General features: G+C 42.1%; 1 protein-coding gene and 1 long non-coding RNA gene across 4 annotated transcripts in view; one reads left to right on the top strand and one right to left on the bottom strand.

Annotated features, from left to right (window-relative positions):
- The window catches only part of GRPR (gastrin releasing peptide receptor), a 36,486-nt gene extending 16,695 nt beyond the window's left edge, over window positions 1-19,791 (top strand). Inside the window, exons 2-4 of one of the 3 annotated variants that reach the window (XR_012381059.1) lie at window positions 11,185-11,536; window positions 13,135-13,814; window positions 15,666-19,791. Coding sequence is in view for 2 of the 3 variants with exons in the window: in XM_025857828.2 (XP_025713613.1) it covers window positions 11,185-11,536; window positions 13,135-13,524 (742 nt within the window). In the remaining variant the exon portion in view is untranslated. Of the gene's footprint in view, window positions 1-11,184; window positions 11,537-13,134; window positions 15,352-15,665 lie in introns of those variants that run through there. The other 2 variants (XM_025857829.2, XM_025857828.2) reach the window with 2 other exon arrangements.
- Window positions 1-22,075, bottom strand: part of LOC141374287 (uncharacterized) — a 61,353-nt gene that overhangs the window by 629 nt on the left and 38,649 nt on the right. The window contains exon 2 of the long non-coding RNA XR_012381061.1: window positions 2,989-3,143. This is a non-coding gene — a long non-coding RNA (uncharacterized lncRNA). The remainder of the gene's footprint in view (window positions 1-2,988; window positions 3,144-22,075) is intronic.

Raw genomic sequence — 22,075 nt, 5'->3', positions numbered from 1 at the left:
AACTCCCTACCTATTAAACAGTAACTGTCCTTTCTTTCTTTCACTGTACTGTCTTCTCTTTGCCTCTTTCTTTTATTGTTAATTTTTGGAGGTCACATTTAGTGGAGCACTACTCATAGTGAGGACAAATTCAAAAGCACTGAATTTGAAATGATGTCTGAGTTTGAGCCCTGGTTCTTCTCATTGTCAACTGTGTGACTTTGGGCAAACCACTCTATAGGTCTCAGTTTTCGATCTATAAAATGGAGATAAGGGTATTTACTTTTAATATGTCATAGGACTACTATAATTTTTGTAACAATGAAATGAGACAATGTATTGACTTCTTTATAAAATGATAGAATGCCTAGTCAAAAGAGTGTTTGTTATTAGCATGAGTGTTATTTATGTTCATAAGGGAGCTGAGAGGATGTTGAAATCTCAACCAGGTGTTGTTCAGGGGACAATCATTTCTTTTCGTGGACTGCAATAGCCTTTTATTTAAATCATGCTTCCTAGTTCTCAAAGTGCTTTTGAAACACCTCATTTAGCACCTCCTTATAGCAAGTAAGGTTGATATCATTAGTTTCATTTCACAGATGAAGGAAATGGAGATCTGAAAGTCTCATGGTTTAAGATCTGGACCCAGGACCTCTGTTCAACTCCGAGCTCTGCCACTTGCTGGCTGTGTGAGCTCAGGTGACCTGGTTCACCTCCTTGTGCCTCAGATTCTTCATCTGTAAGAAGAGGATGATCACAGTAGTACCTACTTCCTTGCATCATTATCAGGGATTCAAAAAGTTAATCCTTAAAAAGTGTTAGGAGCTGTACCAGGCACATAGTCTCATATATAAGTTTTTGTTGAATAAATAGTATAAAATAAAATAAAAGGAAACAGGGACAGCATGCTTTTGTAAAAAGAGCAAATTATGGAAGTGGGTGTAGCACGCAGGGCTCCCGGTCTCCCTTCAGTCCTTCCCTCTCACTGTCTTGGGCTCCTTCACCACGCTAACACTGCCGGGATCAACCTTCTGGGCCAGGGGACCCAATAAGCTACAAAGTTGGGTCAACATTTCCCCCTGTATGAAGCCTCTCATAAAAGGTTATTTAAATATAGTGCTGTTAAATTTTTGTAATTAGATACAGTGACTCATATGCCATGATGGTATTTTTGAGCTTTAATAATTCCTATTTTGAGAAAAAAAAGATAATTTGATTGAGATAATTTAGAAATTCTATTTTAATCCCCAATAATTCGAAATATATTCAAAAACTAACATTGTCTCTGATATTTCATTTTCTGCCTATGTGTTTGATAAACTGATGGGACCAGGAGAAGAATTTACATAGTGGTTGCTATTGGTGGCCCACCCATATCCCTCACACTCCCTAGAGGTCCCTTACAGACCTGGGCTTGCTGCTTTTTTCTGACCGAGAGCGATACCTGGCCATGGGAAGGTTTGAGGCAGGTGGGAGTGCTCCAGAATTAACAGTGGAGGACCACTCTCAACCAAAGAGGGATGGGAGTCCACGGGAAACACCTCAGCCTCCTCACGCTTTGGTGGCACAGTTCTGGAATGTGCTCCAGTTGCCCAGAATGGCACACTTCCTTGGCTTCCATTCCCTCCCTGTCCCACCTCCCCACTCCCTCCCTGTGCTTCCTGGGATCCCCCCTCAAACAAACTACCTGCACCTAAATCCTTGTCTCGGGGTCTGTTTGGCAGTGAATGACAATTTATGAAGATAATTTATTACCCTGAGTCTATTCTACCTTCCACCCTAGAGCACGGGTGATTTTTCTCTGTCTTTGTGATTCTTCCCTATTCTCTATCTTCTATGTTACTCGGTCGAGCAAATGCAAATGCAGGCCATGTCTAACTACAACTCGCAAGTGGGATTTATAAACGTGCTTCAAACTTTTGGGCTCATAAATTGCTGAAACAGTCTAACAAGTTATAAATATATGTTCTTCCCTCCATAACATGTTTTGAGGAATGGCCTACGAACAGCTTGTGGCAGGATATGTGCGCGACGACTGAAATGGAACCGGGTGACTGCTCTCCTTTGTCATTTGAGACATACCCACTGGCAACTGTAATATTTCATCCTGCTTATACCCCTTCTGACAAATTCCTTTACAGGACTAGCACTGAGCTTTGGAATTAGGTCATCCTGCTGAAACCCGTTTGGGGCCCAAGCATCAATATTTGCCCAACTCTTTCCACCAGGGCACCATGAGATGTCCAACAATTGTTTGCACTCTCTTTCCATTTTATACCTCAGCCTCTGCATCCCTCGTAGCCTAGAAACAGTACCTGCACTTCTGAACCTTCTCCAGGTCAGCACCCCTTTCTCTAGCCCTGTGCCAGCCTCTGGATTTTAGACCTTCCCTGACGCCATTTTCAGCTTGGCTCCCAATGTCTCATTCAGATGGCCTCTTGCCCTGCAGCCTCTGACTTTATGAAAGAGCTCAGACCTCCCTCTAGGCCCAGGCCACAGGGAACTTCAGGGTGTGTATATGGCAGTGAAAGATGCAGGAGATTCAGTATAACAGACTCAAGGAAGGAAGGAATTTTGTGTCTGCTTAGAATCACTGTGTTTTCATCATGGATAGAGCAGGTGGGGAACAGACATTCTAATAAATTTTTTGTGTTTCTCCCTTAATTTCAATACCAGCAAAATGGGGCAGATTTTGCCACCCCAACATGTGCCTCTGGCATAAGGATGACTTTAGGCTGATTATTTTTTAAGAAACAGCAGACACAGGACAGGCTCCGAAAATCCTAATCAAAGTTACCCTTTTGTAAGAGACACTGACATTGATAAGGGAAGTCTCCATCTGTGAGGACTGCAAAGTGGGGTTCATGCCCGCCAGGAGAGGTGCAACCTGATCTAACAGGTAAGGGAGGAAAGTGTCAAAACTTCTATTTATATTGATTTTTATTTAAAAATAAAGATGAATTAAACGTTAGTAACATATAGTGGTTTGAACTGAGGCTCACTCTCTACCTGAGGCCACATCAGATGATCCCTTATCATGTGCAGCTCAGGCGGCAGGACTACAAGGGCCCGACATACAGAAGGCTCAACCATGGCACCTCATTCTTCCCTGCACCTTCAGGTTTTGGAGAGGCTTCAAATGGATATGTGGCTTTAAAATATTCCTGCAAAACAAAACCCCACAGATTGTCAATGATACTAAAATTGCAAGCCCAAGAGAACAATATGAATATAACAAAGAAGACAGTTCCCTCATTCCTGGTACAGGCACTAATCAGATAAGACACATTCAATCACATTAGAATTACAATAAAGTTTTTCTGATGACAAACAGGTTGACAGTTAATAAAAGAGAATAAACTATATAACACATTATTATTTTTTTTTTATATAAGTAGGCTCCACGCCCAGCATGGAGCCCAGTGTGGGGCTTGAACTTGCAACCCTGAGATCAAGACCTGAGCTGAGCCAACCAGGTGCCCCTAACACATTATTTTGAATTTGTTATTTTACTGTTAGTTTATCTCTTTTTTTAGTTTATCTTTTGAAAATTCTATATTTTAGCATGTTCTCTCCCTTGCTTGTGAACTTCTGTATAATACCCACCCACACTCAACAATGAACATTTCCTAGACACACAGTGCGTGTGTGGGTGGGTGGGCGGGTGGGTGTACACACACACATTTGTTTGCTTGTTTTGTTTTATTTTGTTGAACTCTGCAAAGTAAGGTGCAAATATCCTGAGTATTTCAGTGTGTATGCCCTAAGAACATGGACACTCTTCTGTAGAACCCCAATACCATTATCACACCTAATGAAATTAACAATAATTCCTTAATACCATCTGATATGTAATCACATTTCCCCCATTTTCAAAAAAAAAAAAGGTAATTCATTACTTTAGAAAAAAAAAAATCCAGGATCAAATTAAGGCATATGCATTGCATTTGGTTGTTATATTTCTCTTTTTCCCAGTCCTATTGAGATACAAGTGACACATAACATTGTATAAGTTTAAGATGCATAACATAATGATTTTCTGTATGTACATATTGTGAAAAGGGTTGTTATATCTCTTTTATCTCCTTTAAGGTGTTAACAGTAGCTCCCCTATATTCTTCTAAAAAAACGATGTTGACTGTTTTGATGAATCTAAGCGAGTTATCTTGTAGAATGTGCCAGAATTGGATTTGTCTGATTGTTTCCTCATATACAGATTCAGGTTAAAAATTTTGGGCAAGATGACTGCATAGGCAAGGTTGTGTTCTTCCCATTGCATTTTATCAGGAGGCACATGATCTCAGATGGTCCCATTATTGGTGATGTTAAATTTAATCTGGGCCAAATTATGAATTTCATGGGCCCTTGGCACTTTTACCTTCATGAGACCCTTTCTCCATAAAAAAAATGTTGAGAATTATATTTTATAATTATATCAGCATAAAGATAAATATAATCCAAGATGGATTATATTCATTTTTTTCTTCTCATTTTAAAAGAAATTGAGGCACTTTTCAAAACCCCTAAAAGTATCGTGGGCCATAGGCCTTGTGCCTACTCTAACTAGTAGAGACGTTCACCCTGGATTTGACCACCTGGTTAAAGGAGTGACTTCTGGACCTTCCCAACATAAAGGTACATTTTCCTCTTTGCAATTAGATAGTAGTCTGTGGGGAGACTCTTTGAGACTATGTGAATATCCTGTTCCCCTAAAACCTCTCCCTCAGTGGTTTTATCATTTTTGCCGGAATCACTGATTACACAGAAGACTGCAGTTGTTATCTCCTGTGGAGGAATGAGGATACTGGAGTGCAGAGTCCATGATTTGTCCAAGACCATAAGTCCACTTGGTAGATTCACCATTAGGAGCCAGATCTCTGCTCCCAAGTCCACATTAGAGGCCAGAGAAAAGCAGAGGATATCAAGGAGTGAAAAAGAGCATTGGAGTTATTCAGCCTGGAGAGAACCGAAAAGGAGAACTGTAATCTGTTACATACTTAAAGATAACGGTTGGATGCGCACCAAGGACCAGCAAGTTCTCCATTGGCAGAGTAATAGCTCAAAGGGAGATAAGATGCCATTGCTCTGGATTATAGTCATTTTACAAGTCAGCTAATAATCGCCTCACATTTCTTCAGAAAAGTTCCTGGCGTTATTCTCAGGAGAAAATAAAGCTGATGTTTAATAGCCTTGTCAAATCTGATTAGGTGTTAGGATTCTAATTTAAATGCTGGCAATGTGCCAATTACCTAGAGACCATTTAATTCCTTTAAGTTTTCTCTTTACCTCAGTCCACTCTCGGTAGTATGCATCAGGAGATTTTAAAATATTGTTGTTCAACAATTCCTACAGACTTCAGTAGGTAATTATGGACAAATGAAGGCTGAAATGCTGCATTCTTAAAAATAAATACACTGCCCATATTTGAATAAAAGACATACTCTTCTGTGGGCAAAGGTTTCCAACCCTGGGTGTGGGAGTCCGGTACTGCTACTTGCCAAAAAATCTCTTTGAGACATTAATCTTATTACACAGAATGTTTCTCACCTTTCCAATGTTTGCATAAGAAAAATGAAGCACAGATGTTTTTAGGAGTGGGAAGCAATTGTCTTGAGCCCCATAGTATCAGAGGAGTGAATTTGTCAGTCTATGGAAGAATGATTCTTACTAAATATGTAAAAGTGTATCTACTCTCATTTTTGAGAAGTCAGGAACAAGAGACACAGCTGCAAGTCACATATTACTAATTAATTAGAAAGTATGCACTGAGCCTCTACTTTGAAGTAAGTGGTATGCAGAACAAGGGACCTGGAGCATTTTTAGTGATACAGAAAGAAGAGAAGAGGAACAGATGTAAGCTTCTAAGCTCAGGACATTTATTCTAATAAATAGGTAGAAAAGACATACCCATGCAAAGCTAGCAAACAATTCAAGATGGTGCATAGTAAATATAAAATGAAAAAACATTGATAATCCTATCATAAAATTAGACAGTTTAGGAGAAAGAACAGGAATTATGGAGGCCTAGATTGAGCAGCAAAAGCTTCATCAATATGATGCTTATCAACTGGAATTTGGAAGGATAGGATTCAGATGAATGGAGACTGGGACTGGGCAGAAAGAAAGGAGGAAGGCAGGAAGGTAATGGAGAATTTAGGAACAGACCATAGACTAGTTTATCTCTTGGGTACAATTAAAATTGATCATTCATTCTTTCACAGGGCAGCAAGTAGGGGATGATGTATGAAAAATGATGCTGGAAACAAATCTGATGATAACTTTAAATGTCCATCATGTCTAACTGTTCTAGATAAGGCTCTTTTGCTGACAAAGAACAGAAGCCACTCAAACTAACTCAAGTGAAAAGGAAATAGGAGAATTGTAAGACTAACAGGAGACCTCTTGTACATTCAAAAGCAGTTCATGGGCCAGGAACAAAGGACCCTCCATTTGACTTAGGGCCACATCATCTCAGCTTCTTTTTTTTTTTCTTTTCCCTTTTCTTGGGGGGGGAGGGGCAGAGGGAGAGAGAGAGTCTCAAGCAGACTACATGCTGAGCACAGAGCCCAACACAGGACTCAATCTCACAACCCTGAGATCATGACCTGAGCCAAAACCAAGAGTCAGATGCTCAACTGACTATGCCACCCAGGCGCCCCTTGGGAGAGAGAGAATCTTAAGCAGATTCCACACTCAGTGAGGAGCCTGACTCGGGGCTCAATCTCACAACTCTGAGATCGTGACCTGAGCTGAAATCAAGAGTTGGACGCTTAACCGACTGAGCCACTCAGGCGCCCCATCAGCTTCCTTTATGTCTGCCTTATTCTTTCTCTTTCTCTCAGTCTACCTCCTCTGCTTATTTATCTTGCACATGGTTAAAATATGCCCAATCCCATTTTCTTAAAGATTTTATTTATTTGACAGAGAGAGACACAGCGAGCGAGGGAACACAAGTGGGGGAGAGGGAGAAGCAGGCTTCCCGCTGAGCAGGGAGCCCAATGTGGGGCTCGATCCAGGACCCCGGGATCATGACCTGAGCCAAAGGCAGACGCTTAACGACTGAGCCACCCAGGCGCCCCCCCCAATCCCTTTCTTGACATCAAAATCTTTTACTTCCAGCATCTGTTATTGACTAACTACATCCTCTCATTTTTTCAGTTTAAATGCTCAAGAGAAAGAGAGGCTCTACTATTTAGTAGCTGGTCAGGCAGTTCACTGGCTGGTTTAGATTAAGTATCCACCCCAGTCCAACTAGCCATCACTCCTAAATAAGAACTCCCCCCCCCAAAAAAAACAAACAAACAACTCCCCCCCACCGCCCCCACCAGAGGTGTCTCCCTGCATTGGGAGCTCTGGGGAGAGCTATCTAAACCAGAAGAAGAAATAGACTGACATGTCCCATGCTCTATAGAACCATTAGACTTCCAGGGACCATTTGGTGTGTTCCATACACATTTGGGAAACTTCTGGTCTGTTTCTCTGCTTCTAAGAAGGATTTCCCCAGAGCTTTTATCCTGAAAGGAGTTGGTCCTCAATCGAATGCTGACTCCACCACTTTTTTTTTTTAAAGATTTTATTTATTTATTTAACAGAGAGAGGCACAACGAGAGAGGGAACACAAGCAGGGGGAGTGGGAGAGGGAGAAGCAGGCTTCCCCACAGAGGCGGAAGCCCGATGCGGGGCTTGATCCCAGGACCCTGGGATCATGACCTGAGCCGAAGGCAGACGCTTAACGACCGAGCCACCCAGGCGCCCCGACTCCACCACTTCTGAAAGTAAGCTTCAGTTTGTCACCTGTAGAATGAGGATAATAGCACCCATCTGTCGTCTGGACATAAATGAGATAATGCAGATGCTATCCTCTGCTTGGCACAAAGCAGGAACTTAGTAAATGGGATTTCTTTAATTACTTTTGATATTTTATGAATATTCAATAACAGAAAATTATTTGCAGTGCATTTTTACTTATTTTTTAATTACACAAGTGATATATGAATGTACCTGAATATTTAAAAGCAATTCCTAGACATTATATTAATTCAGTGTAAATATATTCATGGTAAATATTTTAGGGTGTTTTTAATAAATAAAGTCTTTTTAAAAACACAGAACCACAATACCATTTTAAAAACACAGAACCACAATACCTAGTATATTAAAAATAATTTCTTAATATCACCAGTACTAAATCTATATTCGATTTTCCTTGATAGTCTCAAAAACAACTTTTTATGGTTGTTTGTTTTGAATCAAAATCCAAAATTGCACTTAATATGTATTACACATCCCAGTAGGTCTATAACCATTCTCCTTCCTTTTTAAAAAATTTTTTTTCTCCTTTTCTATGCCATGTATTTGTTGGGAAAAAAATGGAGTCATTCCTGTAGAATTTTCCAATTTGGGATTTGACTGTATCTTCATCATTTAGCAGATTCTTTTATCCCTACGTTTTCTGAAAACTGCTACATAGATATAGAGGCTTATTTAGATTCAAATTGTTTTTCTGGCAAAACTAGAAAACTGTAATGTTTTTATACTATCTTTTATGTTTAAAAGTTGTGAATTTGAAATAGCAGCTCAACAGTTCCCATGGCATTTTGCACTTAGCAGTACAAGATTCCCAAGAGAAAAGGAGGTAAGCCATTCACTCTGGTTTCTGCCTCATGCAGAAATGAGTCACTCCTGCAGGAGTGAATCACCTTCACTTGGAGAATTAATGGTACTTATGACTGCTGTCTGCCAGAAAACGCAGATGGAAGTCATAATTACTACTTTATCTGTAATTGATTTATCAGAGATAGCTTTAGTCATATACATCTTTGGCTGAAGATGTTCACGTACCTTTAATTAAAGATATAAATTCCTTGCCTACATTCTAAACTAGGAACAAAAATGTTTGAGATGACTAGTGAGTAGAGAAAGTGCCAGAAGAAAATAAAACATCCTTTGAAATTTTTATGTTTTTCTGTAATGGTTTAAAATGAATCAATATAATCTATGGATGGAAAAAGCAAACTGAGGTACACTGAAGCAGGACTATAGTATTGTTCTGGAGTGCCGGGGATGCCCATTAAATAAGAGCCCTCTCTTCTCTACCTGTGTTAGGAACAGAGAGCTAGATAAAGAAATCGAGAACAATAAAAATAATTGCTTCTATGCCTGATAAAGCTATTTGGAGAAGTGACTTGGGTCCACAGCAATAATGAACTTGAAAACACCTGATTTCCTACATTACATGTCCCATTCCCCTAGTCAGGGACAACCATAGGCCTCTCTGAGCCCAGCGTACATGCCAGGTTCTTTTTCTCAAACTCACCTCTTAATAACTCACTCCCCTTTCCCTGGAGGGAGGCAGAAAGTGAGTGAGGAATCAGGGTACAGCAAAGAGTGGTAACTCAATGGAAGTTTAATCAACATGGAAGCAAGTGGAAACAAGTGTTCCCCCATCACTGAAGTCCATCATATAAAAGAGTATCAGTGGTAGAACCAGTTTTAACACAGCATTTTCAGCAATGAACACCCTCACATTTAGTTGGCCCCAACACACATCAACTTCCCCACTATTGCAGCTCATGTTCGACTGAACAAATATTTGTGGAATGTGTGCAGATCACAGTGCTGGCAGATGCCAAGATGGAAGACACTCTTTGCCCACCAGAGGCTCATCCTCTAGTGGGTTCTCAGACAAGTGCACACAAAACTGGTGTGCACCCCACTGTGCTAGGTGTTGTACGGGGAGTTGTGGCAGACGTTGAGATGCTCTGCTCAGACCTCCCTTGAAGAAAAGATTCACTATCCAGCTGCAGGAACTGTGGTGAGCTGACAGCCTCCAGTTGTTGGTTCCTTCAGAGTTCACTTCCGCTTTCAAGCTATGGTCAATGCTCTTCTTGGACAGTTCCTCAGTTCCTGCCCAGTGACTAAACCAGATAGTAACTAAGGTCACACTCTTTTTGGGTGGCCCCAGCCCATGACTAGCAAAGTGGTGATACAAGGGCCTGGCCATTTCCATCCAAGACAGGACTCCTCCGCTGGGCAATCTCTGTTACCAAGCTCCCCATTAGGCTGGCATAGGGTGACCAGCTGTCCTGGTTTGCTGGGACTGAGAGATTTCCCAGGATGTAGGACTTTCAGTGCTAAAATTGGGCAATTTCCAGACAAATTAGCATGGCTGGTCACTTTCACTAGTGTAGACCTTGTCAGGTCTGCCTCAGGGTCTGACAGCTCCCTTCCATCCAATCTTGCATCCTTCCCTTTGCCTTTCACAAGCATTACTCCCCAGTAAACTCTTTGTCCTCCTGGTTTCATCTCACTGTCTGCTTCCCAGAGCATCCAAGCCAGGGGCCCATATAGCACAGAACCCAGGAGGGACCTGAATACTGCCAAGAGATGAGACTGAAAGAGAGAAGGAGGGCAGGGGAAGATTAATTTGACAATTATGGGGATGCTCCTGGTATAACTTTTTCAGTGGCCTATTTGTCCTGCACCCTTTGAAAAAGCAAAGACGCAAACGTAAATACTCAGACTTCAGGTTCCCTAAAAGGCATCTGAATACTCAAAACGAAGGCTTTGCCAAAACAAACAAATGAACGAACCTAACCTTCTTGTCCCTGTGTCCTTCTTTAGTTTTTTTAGAAGATTTATTTATTTTAGAGAGTGAGAGAGAGAAAGAGTGCAAGTGGGGGAAGGGGCAGAGGGAGAGGGAGAGAGAATCTCAAGCAGACACTGCCCGCGCTGAGTGTGGAAACTGACTCGGGGCTCGATCCCAAGACCCTGCGATCATGAGCTGAGTCGACACCAAGGGTCAAACGCTTAACCCACTGAGCCACCCAGGTGCCCCCCCTGCCGTGTCCTTCTTTAAACATGCCTGTTACTAATTTCTATGATTTAAGAAGAAAAATGAACGGAGCTTCAGCTTTTCTGCAAAGTATTCTTAAACTCAGGAGAAATTGTGGGTGAAGAAATGGGAACACATCCTCCAGAGCCAGGACTAGGATAAGGAGAGCAAGGCACTCAGGTATAACATTTAGGGAGGCCCTCATTGTCATGGTGGTGTGAGTACAGAGTCTGCACCTGCATGAACCTGAGAGTGAGCACCTCCTTAAATACTGCACCCAGCTGCCTGGCTTCCCTCACCCTCGTCCCAGCCCTGGCATCCATAATAATATTAGGCAGTTTGCACACTACATTGGCTCTTTCCTGCCCCAGGTACAAAGCCATCGTCCGGCCAATGGATATCCAGGCCTCCCACGCTCTGATGAAGATCTGCCTCAAAGCTGCATTGATCTGGATTATCTCCATGCTTTTGGCCATCCCGGAGGCTGTGTTTTCTGATCTACATCCCTTCCATGAGGAAAGCACCAACCAGACCTTCATTAGCTGTGCCCCATACCCACACTCTAATGAGCTGCACCCCAAAATTCACTCCATGGCTTCCTTCCTGGTCTTCTACATCATCCCACTGTCGATTATCTCTGTCTACTACTACTTCATTGCTAGAAATCTGATCCAGAGTGCTTACAATCTGCCTGTGGAAGGGAATATACATGTCAAGAAGCAGGTGGGTGCTTAGGATTGATTCATTTCCTCTTTAGGGCTTGGCTCTCTTTTGCACGCCACTGGCAAGTACATTATTTAGGTGGTCACGTCACCTGATTCTGCAATTAGAGGAGGTGGGTGATGGTAAATGGAAACTCCTAACCACAGAAGCCCAGGAATTCAGGTGTTCTTTATAATCTTGTTCTCTTACTAAAGACCTAAGCTAGGGAGGTGTTGAGAATCTGGAAGATTTGAAGGATGGGTTTCTTTTTGAGAACTATCTGAAAAAGTATTGTTGACAAAATAAAATATTGAGACTCATAGGGATGTGACGTCTTTAAACTCCAGTCACATTGTTTGGAGAGGAAAAGAGTTACCACATGGGCACAAAGCAGAGGGAGCAGGAAAATAAGGCTGGTTGAAGAAACAGAAGTAGTTTGATTAAGACAGGCTCACACTGATTTGGATTCAAATCCAAACCTAATGACTAACTCACTCTCTCTGAGCCTCAGTTCTGTTACCCATGATATAGGGTGATAACCCCACTATTATAAGGCCGTGTGACGATTAAAAGACAGAGCACATGTGTGACCTAGAATGCCCAGAATGCAGAATGCCCTCCGTATGTGTTAGACTCCCTCCGCCATCCCCCATAACGCTGCATAATTTCAAACTTCAGGTATGAATAGCAGAAACCAGGGGCTCCAGCTTTCTCCTCTTTGTCGGTGCTTGCTTTCTAGTTCAAATGTAGATCATGTGGGATTTATGATGGAAAAAGCAGAAAGACTCCCCATCCGTTTAAATGTACAGCTGACTCAGTTGGCGACTTCACCCTTTAAAGTTCCTTTTTTTTTTTTTTTGCCTCAATTACGAGGAGAGCGTAGCAGTTCTCAGTGAAACGGTCTCCATATTTGAAAGACCTCTCAATAGCGAACATCCGTTGTACCTCAGATTCTCTAATAAGAAAGATGGTTCCCCTTTGCAGAAGTAGCAGAGGGTGTTGGGAGCAAAAGGAGACGCTCAGCCCACTTTGTCTAAGGACCTTCCTGTAGAGTATAGCCCAGAAATAACTTGAGATTAAAAAATAATAATAGGAAGTTATTTTGGCTTGGCCAATGAGAAAGAACAAAGCTGGCTGCTTTTTTTGAGCATCAGAGGAAATAAGAAATGATTAACTGTGGAGCCAAGAAAGATGTAAGTCATAGGGCTGATAAACCGCACCAGTGTTCTCCTGAGGAAAAAGAGGTCACTTACTAAAATTTCATTGTGCAAGCCATTCAAGCATGTAATCAACTTTGTTTAAAGATCTGTTCTCAGTGGCATGTTCTAACTATATTCTACTTCATGGATTTCTGCTTCCTGGCTTTTCCATTTCTGTGTTTCTGACCGTCCCCCCTTTTTTCCATGTTTCTGTTGCTTTCCTCTCGTTTTATCGGATTTTCTCTTGTCTTTTTTCTCCCGTTGAACTCTTTTTCTGTGGCTTTGTGAGCTCATCTATTTCTCCAATTCTTTTTCCTTGTTTTTTTTTTTTTTTTTCTCTGTCTGAATCTTTGTCTCTCTGCATTCATCCCACACCATCCCTTGGTCCCTCTGTCTCCGCGTGTGTGACTCTCTCGTTAGATTGAATCCCGGAAGCGCCTTGCCAAGACAGTGCTGGTGTTCGTGGGCCTCTTTGCCTTCTGCTGGCTCCCCAACCACATCATCTACCTGTACCGCTCCTACCACTACTCTGAGGTGGACACCTCCATGCTCCACTTCATCACCAGCATCTGCGCCCGCCTCCTGGCCTTCACCAACTCCTGCGTGAACCCTTTCGCCCTCTACCTGCTGAGCAAGAGTTTCAGGAAACAATTCAACACCCAGCTCCTCTGTTGTCGGCCTGGCCTGATGACCCGCTCTCATAGCACCGGCAGAAGTACCACCTGCATGACCTCCTTCAAGAGCACCAACCCCTCTGCGGCCACCTTTAGCCTCATCAATGGAAACATCTGTCATGAAGGGTACGTCTAGGCTGATCCTTGACCCTGTCGCCCCAGGGGTCCCCGGTTTTGCTTTATGGCTAAAGAACCCTCACATCTGTTGTTGTCTCTATACCCTCCAAAGACCCTTTGGAAGGCTATGAGTTTGTAGGCAGGTTGCAGAGAAGCCCAAATGGATTGCTGTGATGTTTGAAAGGCACATCAAGGCTTACATTTTCCATTTCAACTTCTGAATGCTTCTTCTGATGTAGAGCCAACTCTCCCCTTTTTAGAAAAGGGAATAAGAAATTATTCTTTTAAGCATCAAGCCCTGATACACAGGTATGGCCAATTAAGTCACAGAAACTATATGAGCCACCAGATTTATATAGCAGAAAAATTATACATTAAATGTCCACTTTGTGAAAGACTTCACCTTGTCATTTCTTGAAGCAGAAACTAGCGCTTTAAAAATATGATTTGAATAATTTTTCAGGAATATTTATAATCACAAACCAAGGAACTGTTTTTTACACTCCTAACCTGAAAGCCAACTCTATCAAAAAGTCCCATGTATGAGGGACCATTCCCAAACTGATAACACTGGAAGCCAGTTTAAAACAAATCCCTGAGTGTTGATTGTTTTTAAAAGATGTTACTGGGGACATAGGAGAAACACTCAACACATCATTTTAAGGCAAAAATACAACCAAACACATAGACACATATACAAAGATCCGTGTGAGGCTGTGGATTGATATCTCACTCTGAATTCTAACTCAATGGAGATCCTTTCTGCTGTTTCCCCATTTCAATCATCCATGGCATAGTTAGTTCTACCATAGAAGAGAAATCCTTGTGGGAAAAAATTGATCATACTCTCAGTTCATTATTTATAAGTACATAAAGTATAGTATTTATTTTTGGTATACAGATTTTCAGCCAAATGTATCTACTTAGATTTGGCTGTCCTTGTCTGCTACATTGAAGCAGTAATTTCTTATGGAAAAAAAAAAGGGGGGGGGATCACATCTGAGTGGAAACAGAAACATGTTTACATTTAACACATTTAACATATGCTTACCTAAAGTCTGTGGGAGGAAATGAATAAAATTTCAGTAATATATATTTCTGTTTGAATATGTCTAAGTCATTTACAGGGGGCTTAGCTTTCAGAACGGATTGTAAAAGAGCTACAGATACATTAAGTTTCTAGTTAAGAAGAGTATTTATCCAACAGCCATGTATAGAAAAATACAGGACTGAAATCTGGTTATTTTTCTGAGTAAAGAGATTTGACGATCTTACTTTGGAAACCCTGAACCAAGTTTTTCTTGACTCCACGGTAGGCCGATTCTGCAAGACTGCAAACACGTTAACCCACTTTCAGATAAACCCAGATTCTGCAAATGTGCCCTAAGGTGTAGCCCTCACATCCAAAGACGATTTTAGTTCTGGTTTTCTCTGGCCAAGTGAGAAGGAACTGTCAGCTCTCTTTTCCACAGGGCCTGTATGAAAACATTTTCATCTCTTGATAAAAGGACGCGCTCGCTGTCTGCAGAGCTTTAGACGTCAGCACAGAGACAATTGTAAAGACCTGTGTTTACAGCCGTTTTAGCTGGAGCGAGACTTCTTCACTCCCGTCTGCCGCATGCACTTCTATACTGTACCCACCTGCTTTCCTGGTAGTCACTCCATAATGACACGGGACAGTTTGAGAAGCAAGACAGGCAGTGTAGCTGAAAGGACCGAGATCTGTAGCTGGATAGCCCAACTCTGTCTATCTGTGAGTTTAGCTGTCAATTTCCCTTCTCTCAACTCATTTTTTCATCTCTAGAAGGAGAGGACAGTACTAAGGTCCCTCTATTGCAAAAACCCTTTGAGTCTTGTCATTGTTTCTAGTTCTGTCTCTAAAGCAAAAGACACATAAGAAAACATATTGCTCGATCTCCTCATTATACAAAGGGTACTTTTCCTGCTCACCTCCAACCTCCATGCACCTGTCATCATGACCTAGTGCCCCACGATTTTACCCTTAGATTTCTTCAAAACTCTTGAGTATGCACTGACTTTGTACCTAGGTAGGGGCTGCAGTGTCTGGCATTCTGGGTACATAGTGTGACTTGCAGATCTCTGACCTACCTGCTTTCAAAGACACTTTGGGAGTAGGACTCATCTTAATGTCCCCTTCAGGTAACATCGTGGCATAGATCATGTCGGTCTCCTCCCTAGCTTCTGGACAAACAGTGAGCAGATTGAAGTCTAGTCTAGCTGTGTGTCATGAGACCCATCTTAGCACCTCTTTGGGACTCCTAAAGGAAAGGGTTGGAGAAGGCCTCTGCCAGCCAGTGACCCAGGACTGGTAAAACTGTTCTGTGAATCAGCTGATGGATGGACCCAAACCTTCTTATTGGGATGGACTTTGCCGGGCCCTTCTCTAGGGACGTGAACTTCTTATTCCACCTCGAGAACCTAGAATTACGGTGAAAGACACCCCAGCCCCCACGTGATATCACCTCCCTGTTAGGGCAGGGTGTGGCAGGGGCTGGAGCTAAGACATTTCACACCTGGCTTCCAAAGATAATCAGGTTTAGCGCTTATGTCTTTGGTGAGGGAAAAAAATCAATTTTTGCCGTGGAAAACCATCTGTGTTTATTCAATTGACAGACACTACCTTTCAATCTATCTTAAATTGAGCCTCCCTGAGGCAGGCAGCTCAACAGTGATAGATGAAGCAATAAAGCAAGGCAGTCTTCCCACCAACGGCTGCTGCTGGCAGGGAAGGCACAGCTGCTGTGAGGAGCCATATTCCCCAGCAAGGTGGTCCTCCCTGCCTGGCGCAGATGAGGCCCCTCCCTGTTGGTGATCTGATGATTCCCCATAAATGTGGATGGCTAAACCCTGTTCTTCTGGCTGCCCTCACTCCCCCCCCGCCACTGAACCTGGCCTTCTGCCCCATTAATGAGCCCTGGATTTCCCGCTTTGCCACACAAACAATTTGGTTTTGCGTTCATCTTGAAGGATGGCGAATCCTTAAGTAGAGAAACAATTTAGAGGCTGCTTCAGATGAACCAAACTCAGCTTGTTATGAAAATGCACACTGGACAGAAATAAATGAACTTGTCCATAGGACACGGGCACACCGAAGTTATAAAGTCTTGGTTTATGCCAAAAGTAGAGGTGGTTAGTGGTTTCAGAGTCTATTCATGTACCAAATGTCTTCTAGGAATAGAGAGTAGCTTTGGTTTGGGGGCTACAAGTTGAATGACATCCTCAATCTGTGGACTAAAAGGTGGCTAAGTCACTTTCCCAAAAGCCAGACAGATATGATCGCCCTGGGACCCTGACCATATGAGAGCTGAACGAATAGTAGTCACTTCTGTGATGGTGAGGTGGGGGTGGGGGGGTGGCAAACTTTCTTGCCATTTCTGCCCTTCACATCCAGGTCCCAGGGGAGCTGTTGTTAGAGGGTGGCTCCGAACTAACCCTGGGTTGCTGGGAGGACTAGAGCACATTTTGCACATTTGTCTAATGTTCGGCTGAATTTTCATAAAATGGATTAACAACTGAAAACAAAGAAATTATTCACTCTCCTGGGGCCAGGTTTTGTGTCAGCTATTCAAAGAAACAAAGCCCTAACAAGCTCTAGTTTATTCTGTATGTGACAGTCATTCCTCTCGGCCCCCACCTTGACAGTCCCCTCCAGCCCCCCACCCCCAACACAAACACAATAACTTTAATATCAAACCACCTCTTATCATAACTTTTTCCTTCAAAGACACCCTTTTCTTAGGTACGGGTCAAGCATGAACTCCAGCTGAATATATACAGCGCAGTCAATAAATCGCACACTGGGAACAGACTTTTCTTTTGTGAAACCACATTAGAAATGCACTCAGTGGAATTTACCTAATTTTTTAAAAGTTTAAGAGCCCCTGGGTTAAAATATTACATGTCCACGATTAATTCAAAAAATACTTTGCATTTACCTAGTGTTCATGGTCTATAAAGCACTTTTACACTCATTGCCTCATCTAATCCAAGCCTTCCCTGCTGGCCAAAGAGCTGCTTAACAGTCTTTACTATGGAAATTTGTAAATGACATTTACTAGTGACCATCTATTAAAAGACCCACGGAACTATGAGGCTGAAGCATGCAACTACAGATGTTGAACCATATTTGACCTCCAAAAGGGTGATTTCATATGGTCCACCATAATCTGATCTCATTTATAGTCACGGCCATTCTGTGATATTGAAGAACAGTACTGATCATCACTTTCCCAGTTTACAGGATAGCCTGTGCCTGCAAAGTTGAGTCTGTTTAACTTGGCCTATGGCAGGGAACCAAGTCATTGTTGGGTTCCCCAGAGAGGCCTATTAGCCGGAACAGGATTCCATGTCACACTGAAGTGGAAATCTAAGAGAAGAAGGGCAGGATCCTTGGGAGCAAAAACACAAGCCACAGAGCACACTGTATTTGTGTGAAACCGCAATGGAGTTCTGTGGCTCTAGAAGCGCCGGAAAGGGAGGGGCTCGACGTCACCAAGCACCAATGATGTGCCAAATGTAGTGCTGAGCACATTTCTATTCTTCCTCACGAGTACCTTGAAAAGTATTCAGATGATGAAGCTGAGGCTCAGGGAGATCACTTCACCATCCCAAGGTCACACGGCACAGCAGAATGGCAGAGTATTAATGTGGACCTGGATCTCTCTTAAGACCCCGTCCATTCCACTGCTCAGCATGGCTTCCCAAATCCAGCCCATGTGAGAAATTAACTTCCCAGTAACTGATAGTCCCGTCCCTACTCTAGCTTTTGTCCAAAGGCATGAGCTACCGAGGAGGTTGAGGAATATACACAAAAGGCATGGAAGATGTTTCTAAGCACATAAGTTAAGGACTCGCTGCAGGCAGAGACTGAAATGTAGCACAGAGTAGGGGGGCAAGGAAGTCCCTTCATTCACTTGCCCTCAGAGACACAATTCAGTCGCAACTGGAAGCCCTGGGAAGAATTTCCCACTTGGTTCTGTGACTAACCAAGGAGAAAAAAAAAAAAACCTTGGCAAACAGCCATATACAGAGGACCCAAGTGAGAATAGTCAATCCAGGCATCCTTCTTTCAATTAGGATTTGTTGGAGAACAGATATTGGTAAAGGGTGGGACCCCTTCTCCATTCCCACCCTCCCCTGCGCACAGTAAGATATGATAGCAGATGGTTTTCTGGAAGCTGGAGACCCAGGCTACATGAATAGCCTTTAACAGAAAAATCTCTCCTGGACTAAGTTATGAGCTCAGGTATGGACTTAGGCATCTGAGTGCCTAGCCCTAGGTGCCCTGTTAAAAACACAGATACCATCGTCTCTCTGCCCATCCTGAGCTCACATTCTAGAGGGTAAGATTATTTCCCTTTTTTTCTCCAAATTTAAAATTCATTCCCAGAGCCATATAATGACATGGCAGGACTCACATAATTTTATGGTCTTTTAAAAGGATCATTTTAATGGACAGTAAAACTTCACACATTCAACACCTCATTAATTCCCAGACGAGCTTGAAAATTTTGGTATACCTCGGGATTTCAGTTGTTCAAGGTACATTATATAATTTAGGGCTGTTTTGAATCCATATTTTTTCATCATTTTGCTTCAGTTTTAGCCAGTGCTATTGCTACATCGTTATTGATAATGTATAACATTAAGAAAGCAAAACTGACAAAAAAAAAATCCCCCCCACCCCGTAATCTGGGGTTAACAGATTCAAACACGACCTTTCTTGCATCCAAGTCAGCAGAATTTTGGGTAATAAAATTTGTTGAAAAGGTCTGAGTTGTAAAAATACATGGCACAAACTTCTTTATGTCATTTTCTGTTTTGTTTTAAATATTAGACTCATATTTTGTAAATTATAATTGTACTTGTTACTATTAACTGTAAATATTTATTGCATCAAAAATGTGCTCTGTGTTAAATAAGTCAGAACAAGTTCCAGGTGTGGTACTTAGTATAAATAATGTCATGGCTTGGCTTTGCCTAGACTCCTTAGACTAATGAATTATTTATAAGAAATTCACAATATTAATGTGAATGATTCAGATCCTTCTAAATGTGCAAACTTAACTGTGTGACCATGTGAAATTCTGTCTATGAAGTGTGCTCAATGATTGTATTCTTGTTTTTCAAGACACGTTTCCAGTGCTTCTATCACATTGTACATGATCTGTGCGACGTTAAGTCAAATCAGTGTAGCTGAATATTTAAGTCATAGCAGATAAGAAATGTGTTTTATTTCTTAATACAATAAAGCATAATTTATTAAATGGACAGATGCATGTATTCGATGTTCAATAAAAATAAAAAGCTGTTGCATGGATGTAGTCGGTGGCCATCTGCTCCGGCACTCTTCTTCCGTTCCAGAACCATCTACATTAGAATCACCCAGGCTGCTTGTTGCAAAATGCAGATTCTCCAATTCTCAACGGACTGGGAACATCTGGGGGTTTGGCCCAAAAGTCTGCATTTTAAAACAGGCTCCCCAGGTGATTCCTCAGAACACAAGGGTTTTGTTTCATTAAACTTTTACAGTATATATTTAACTTTTGAATAAGTAAGCTTTTCTCATGATCCAAAATTGAAAGCATAAAAAAGGTATTCAGGGAAAAGTCACGAGGCTACCTCACAGTTCCCAGCAGCCATCATCACTCCCCGCCATGAGTGACCATTGTTGCTACGTTGTTTTATGTGTATGCTACTGGACACTTCTTATGCACTTGCCAGTAAATACAAATGTGTGTTTTCCTGCAGCCCACCACCATTTTACAGAAATGGCAGCATATTATATGCATTGTTTTGCCCACTATTTGCTTCACTACATACCATATCTTGGAGATCTTTCCATATCATTATACAAAATTCTTCCTCATTCTTTCTTATATCTGCATAGCATTTACTTATTCAATCGCCCTTTGATGAACATTTAGGTTGTTTCCAGTATTTTGCTATGATGAACCGTGTTGCAATGAATATATAATCCCACACATGAGCAAGTGTTGCTGTAGGAAAACATCTTAAATGTGGAATTGCAGAAATAAAGACCATATACTTTTATAATTTGACAGCTATTCCAAATTGCTCTCTTTAGGGCTTAAATACCAAAGTTTGAGAACCTCTGTTTTCTGGGATAATCCTAGTCATCAGAGAGCAGGAAAGCACGAAAGAAATAACACAATTGGTTGCAAATGGGGGCTGTCAATGTTCCTTGCACGCCAGGTGAGAAGAGCATGCCTATCAGATATAGTGAACAGATTCCCTGAGGGGCACACTGACAGCCATGCCAAGGAGGCCACAGAGTGCAGGGCTGTATATAACCACGACCACAGGGTCATCTTGGGAGAAGGCTCTCTGGATGTATCACCCACCGGTTAAATCGTAAACACTGTCTGAAAGTGTCAATGTTTTAAATAGCTAAAAGTGGTGATTCATGATTGTGCCTAAAGTAGACCCTGCATCTCTAGTTTTCCTGGATTAGATGGGAAGATGAGCAGACAAAAATCTTTGAGACACCCAGGGTATAAAAATCCAATTGACATTTAAGGTTGGTCCATGTTAATTGCTGAGAGAAAGCCCAGGTGAATTTTCTTATCAGAAACTCTAAACTCTGTGTAAGCATGCTGCCTACCTCGTCAGAAAAGCAGCTTTATTGATGCATAGATTGTATCATTGAGAATTTAATATTCCCTTTGAAGTCTTGGATTATTGAAGTTGGAAGATACCCCAGAGAATGCCCAGACATAACCTCACATCTCACAAATGAGGAAGTTAAAGAAAGTGTCATGATTTGGGTTTCCACTTGGTCATCAGGCTTTAGAAAAATGAAAACAATAGCTTGGAGATGACATGGGTGAGGAGAGGTTCATCAGGCCCTTCCGCTAGAGGGAAGGTAAATCTATGCATGGTCATCTGCTAACACATCAGGCAGAGAACCTTCCTGGTCACTCGGCTCAACATTGATAAACTTTGGCTTCTACTACGAGATATCAGATAACATCAAGAAAATGACACAAAGGCAGGCATCTTGTCCCTTGAGTATGGACTGAACTGTGTTCAATATTATAAAAATGAATTTTTAAGAGCACATTCCCCCCTGCTTCCCAGAACTGAGATCAGGGAAGTCAAGCATTTTGCTCCAGGTCACTTGTCAACTATGACATCTACCCAGTAGGTTTCCCAGTGTCCCTTTCCACCTTCTGTGACAGCCCAGCACTCCTCAGTGCCTCTCAGAGGGGCTGGACTAGCTCTGACTCCCCAGTGTGCTGTTTGCTAGAACAGTCTATGTTCGTGGGTCCACTTTTTTTTTTTTTAGATTTTTATTTATTTATTTGACAGAGAGAAACACAGCGAGAGAGGGAACACAAGCAGAGGGAGTAGGAGAAGGAGAAGCAGGCTCCCTGCTGAGCAGGGAGCCCAACGCAGGGCTTGATCCCAGGACCCTGGGATCATGACCTGAGCCGAAGGCAGACGCTTAACCACTGAGCCACCCAGGTGCCCCTTGTGGGTCCACTCTTGAGGAGTTTTCCAGGATACTGCTACTTAAAGTATGGTCT

This window comes from Callorhinus ursinus, unplaced genomic scaffold (genome assembly GCF_003265705.2).
Source record: "Callorhinus ursinus isolate GAN/ISIS: 27379988/994484 unplaced genomic scaffold, GSC_fseal_2.0 scaffold16, whole genome shotgun sequence".
NCBI classification, from domain to species: domain Eukaryota; kingdom Metazoa; phylum Chordata; class Mammalia; order Carnivora; family Otariidae; genus Callorhinus; species Callorhinus ursinus.
This window is presented reverse-complemented; position numbering and strand designations above follow the sequence as displayed.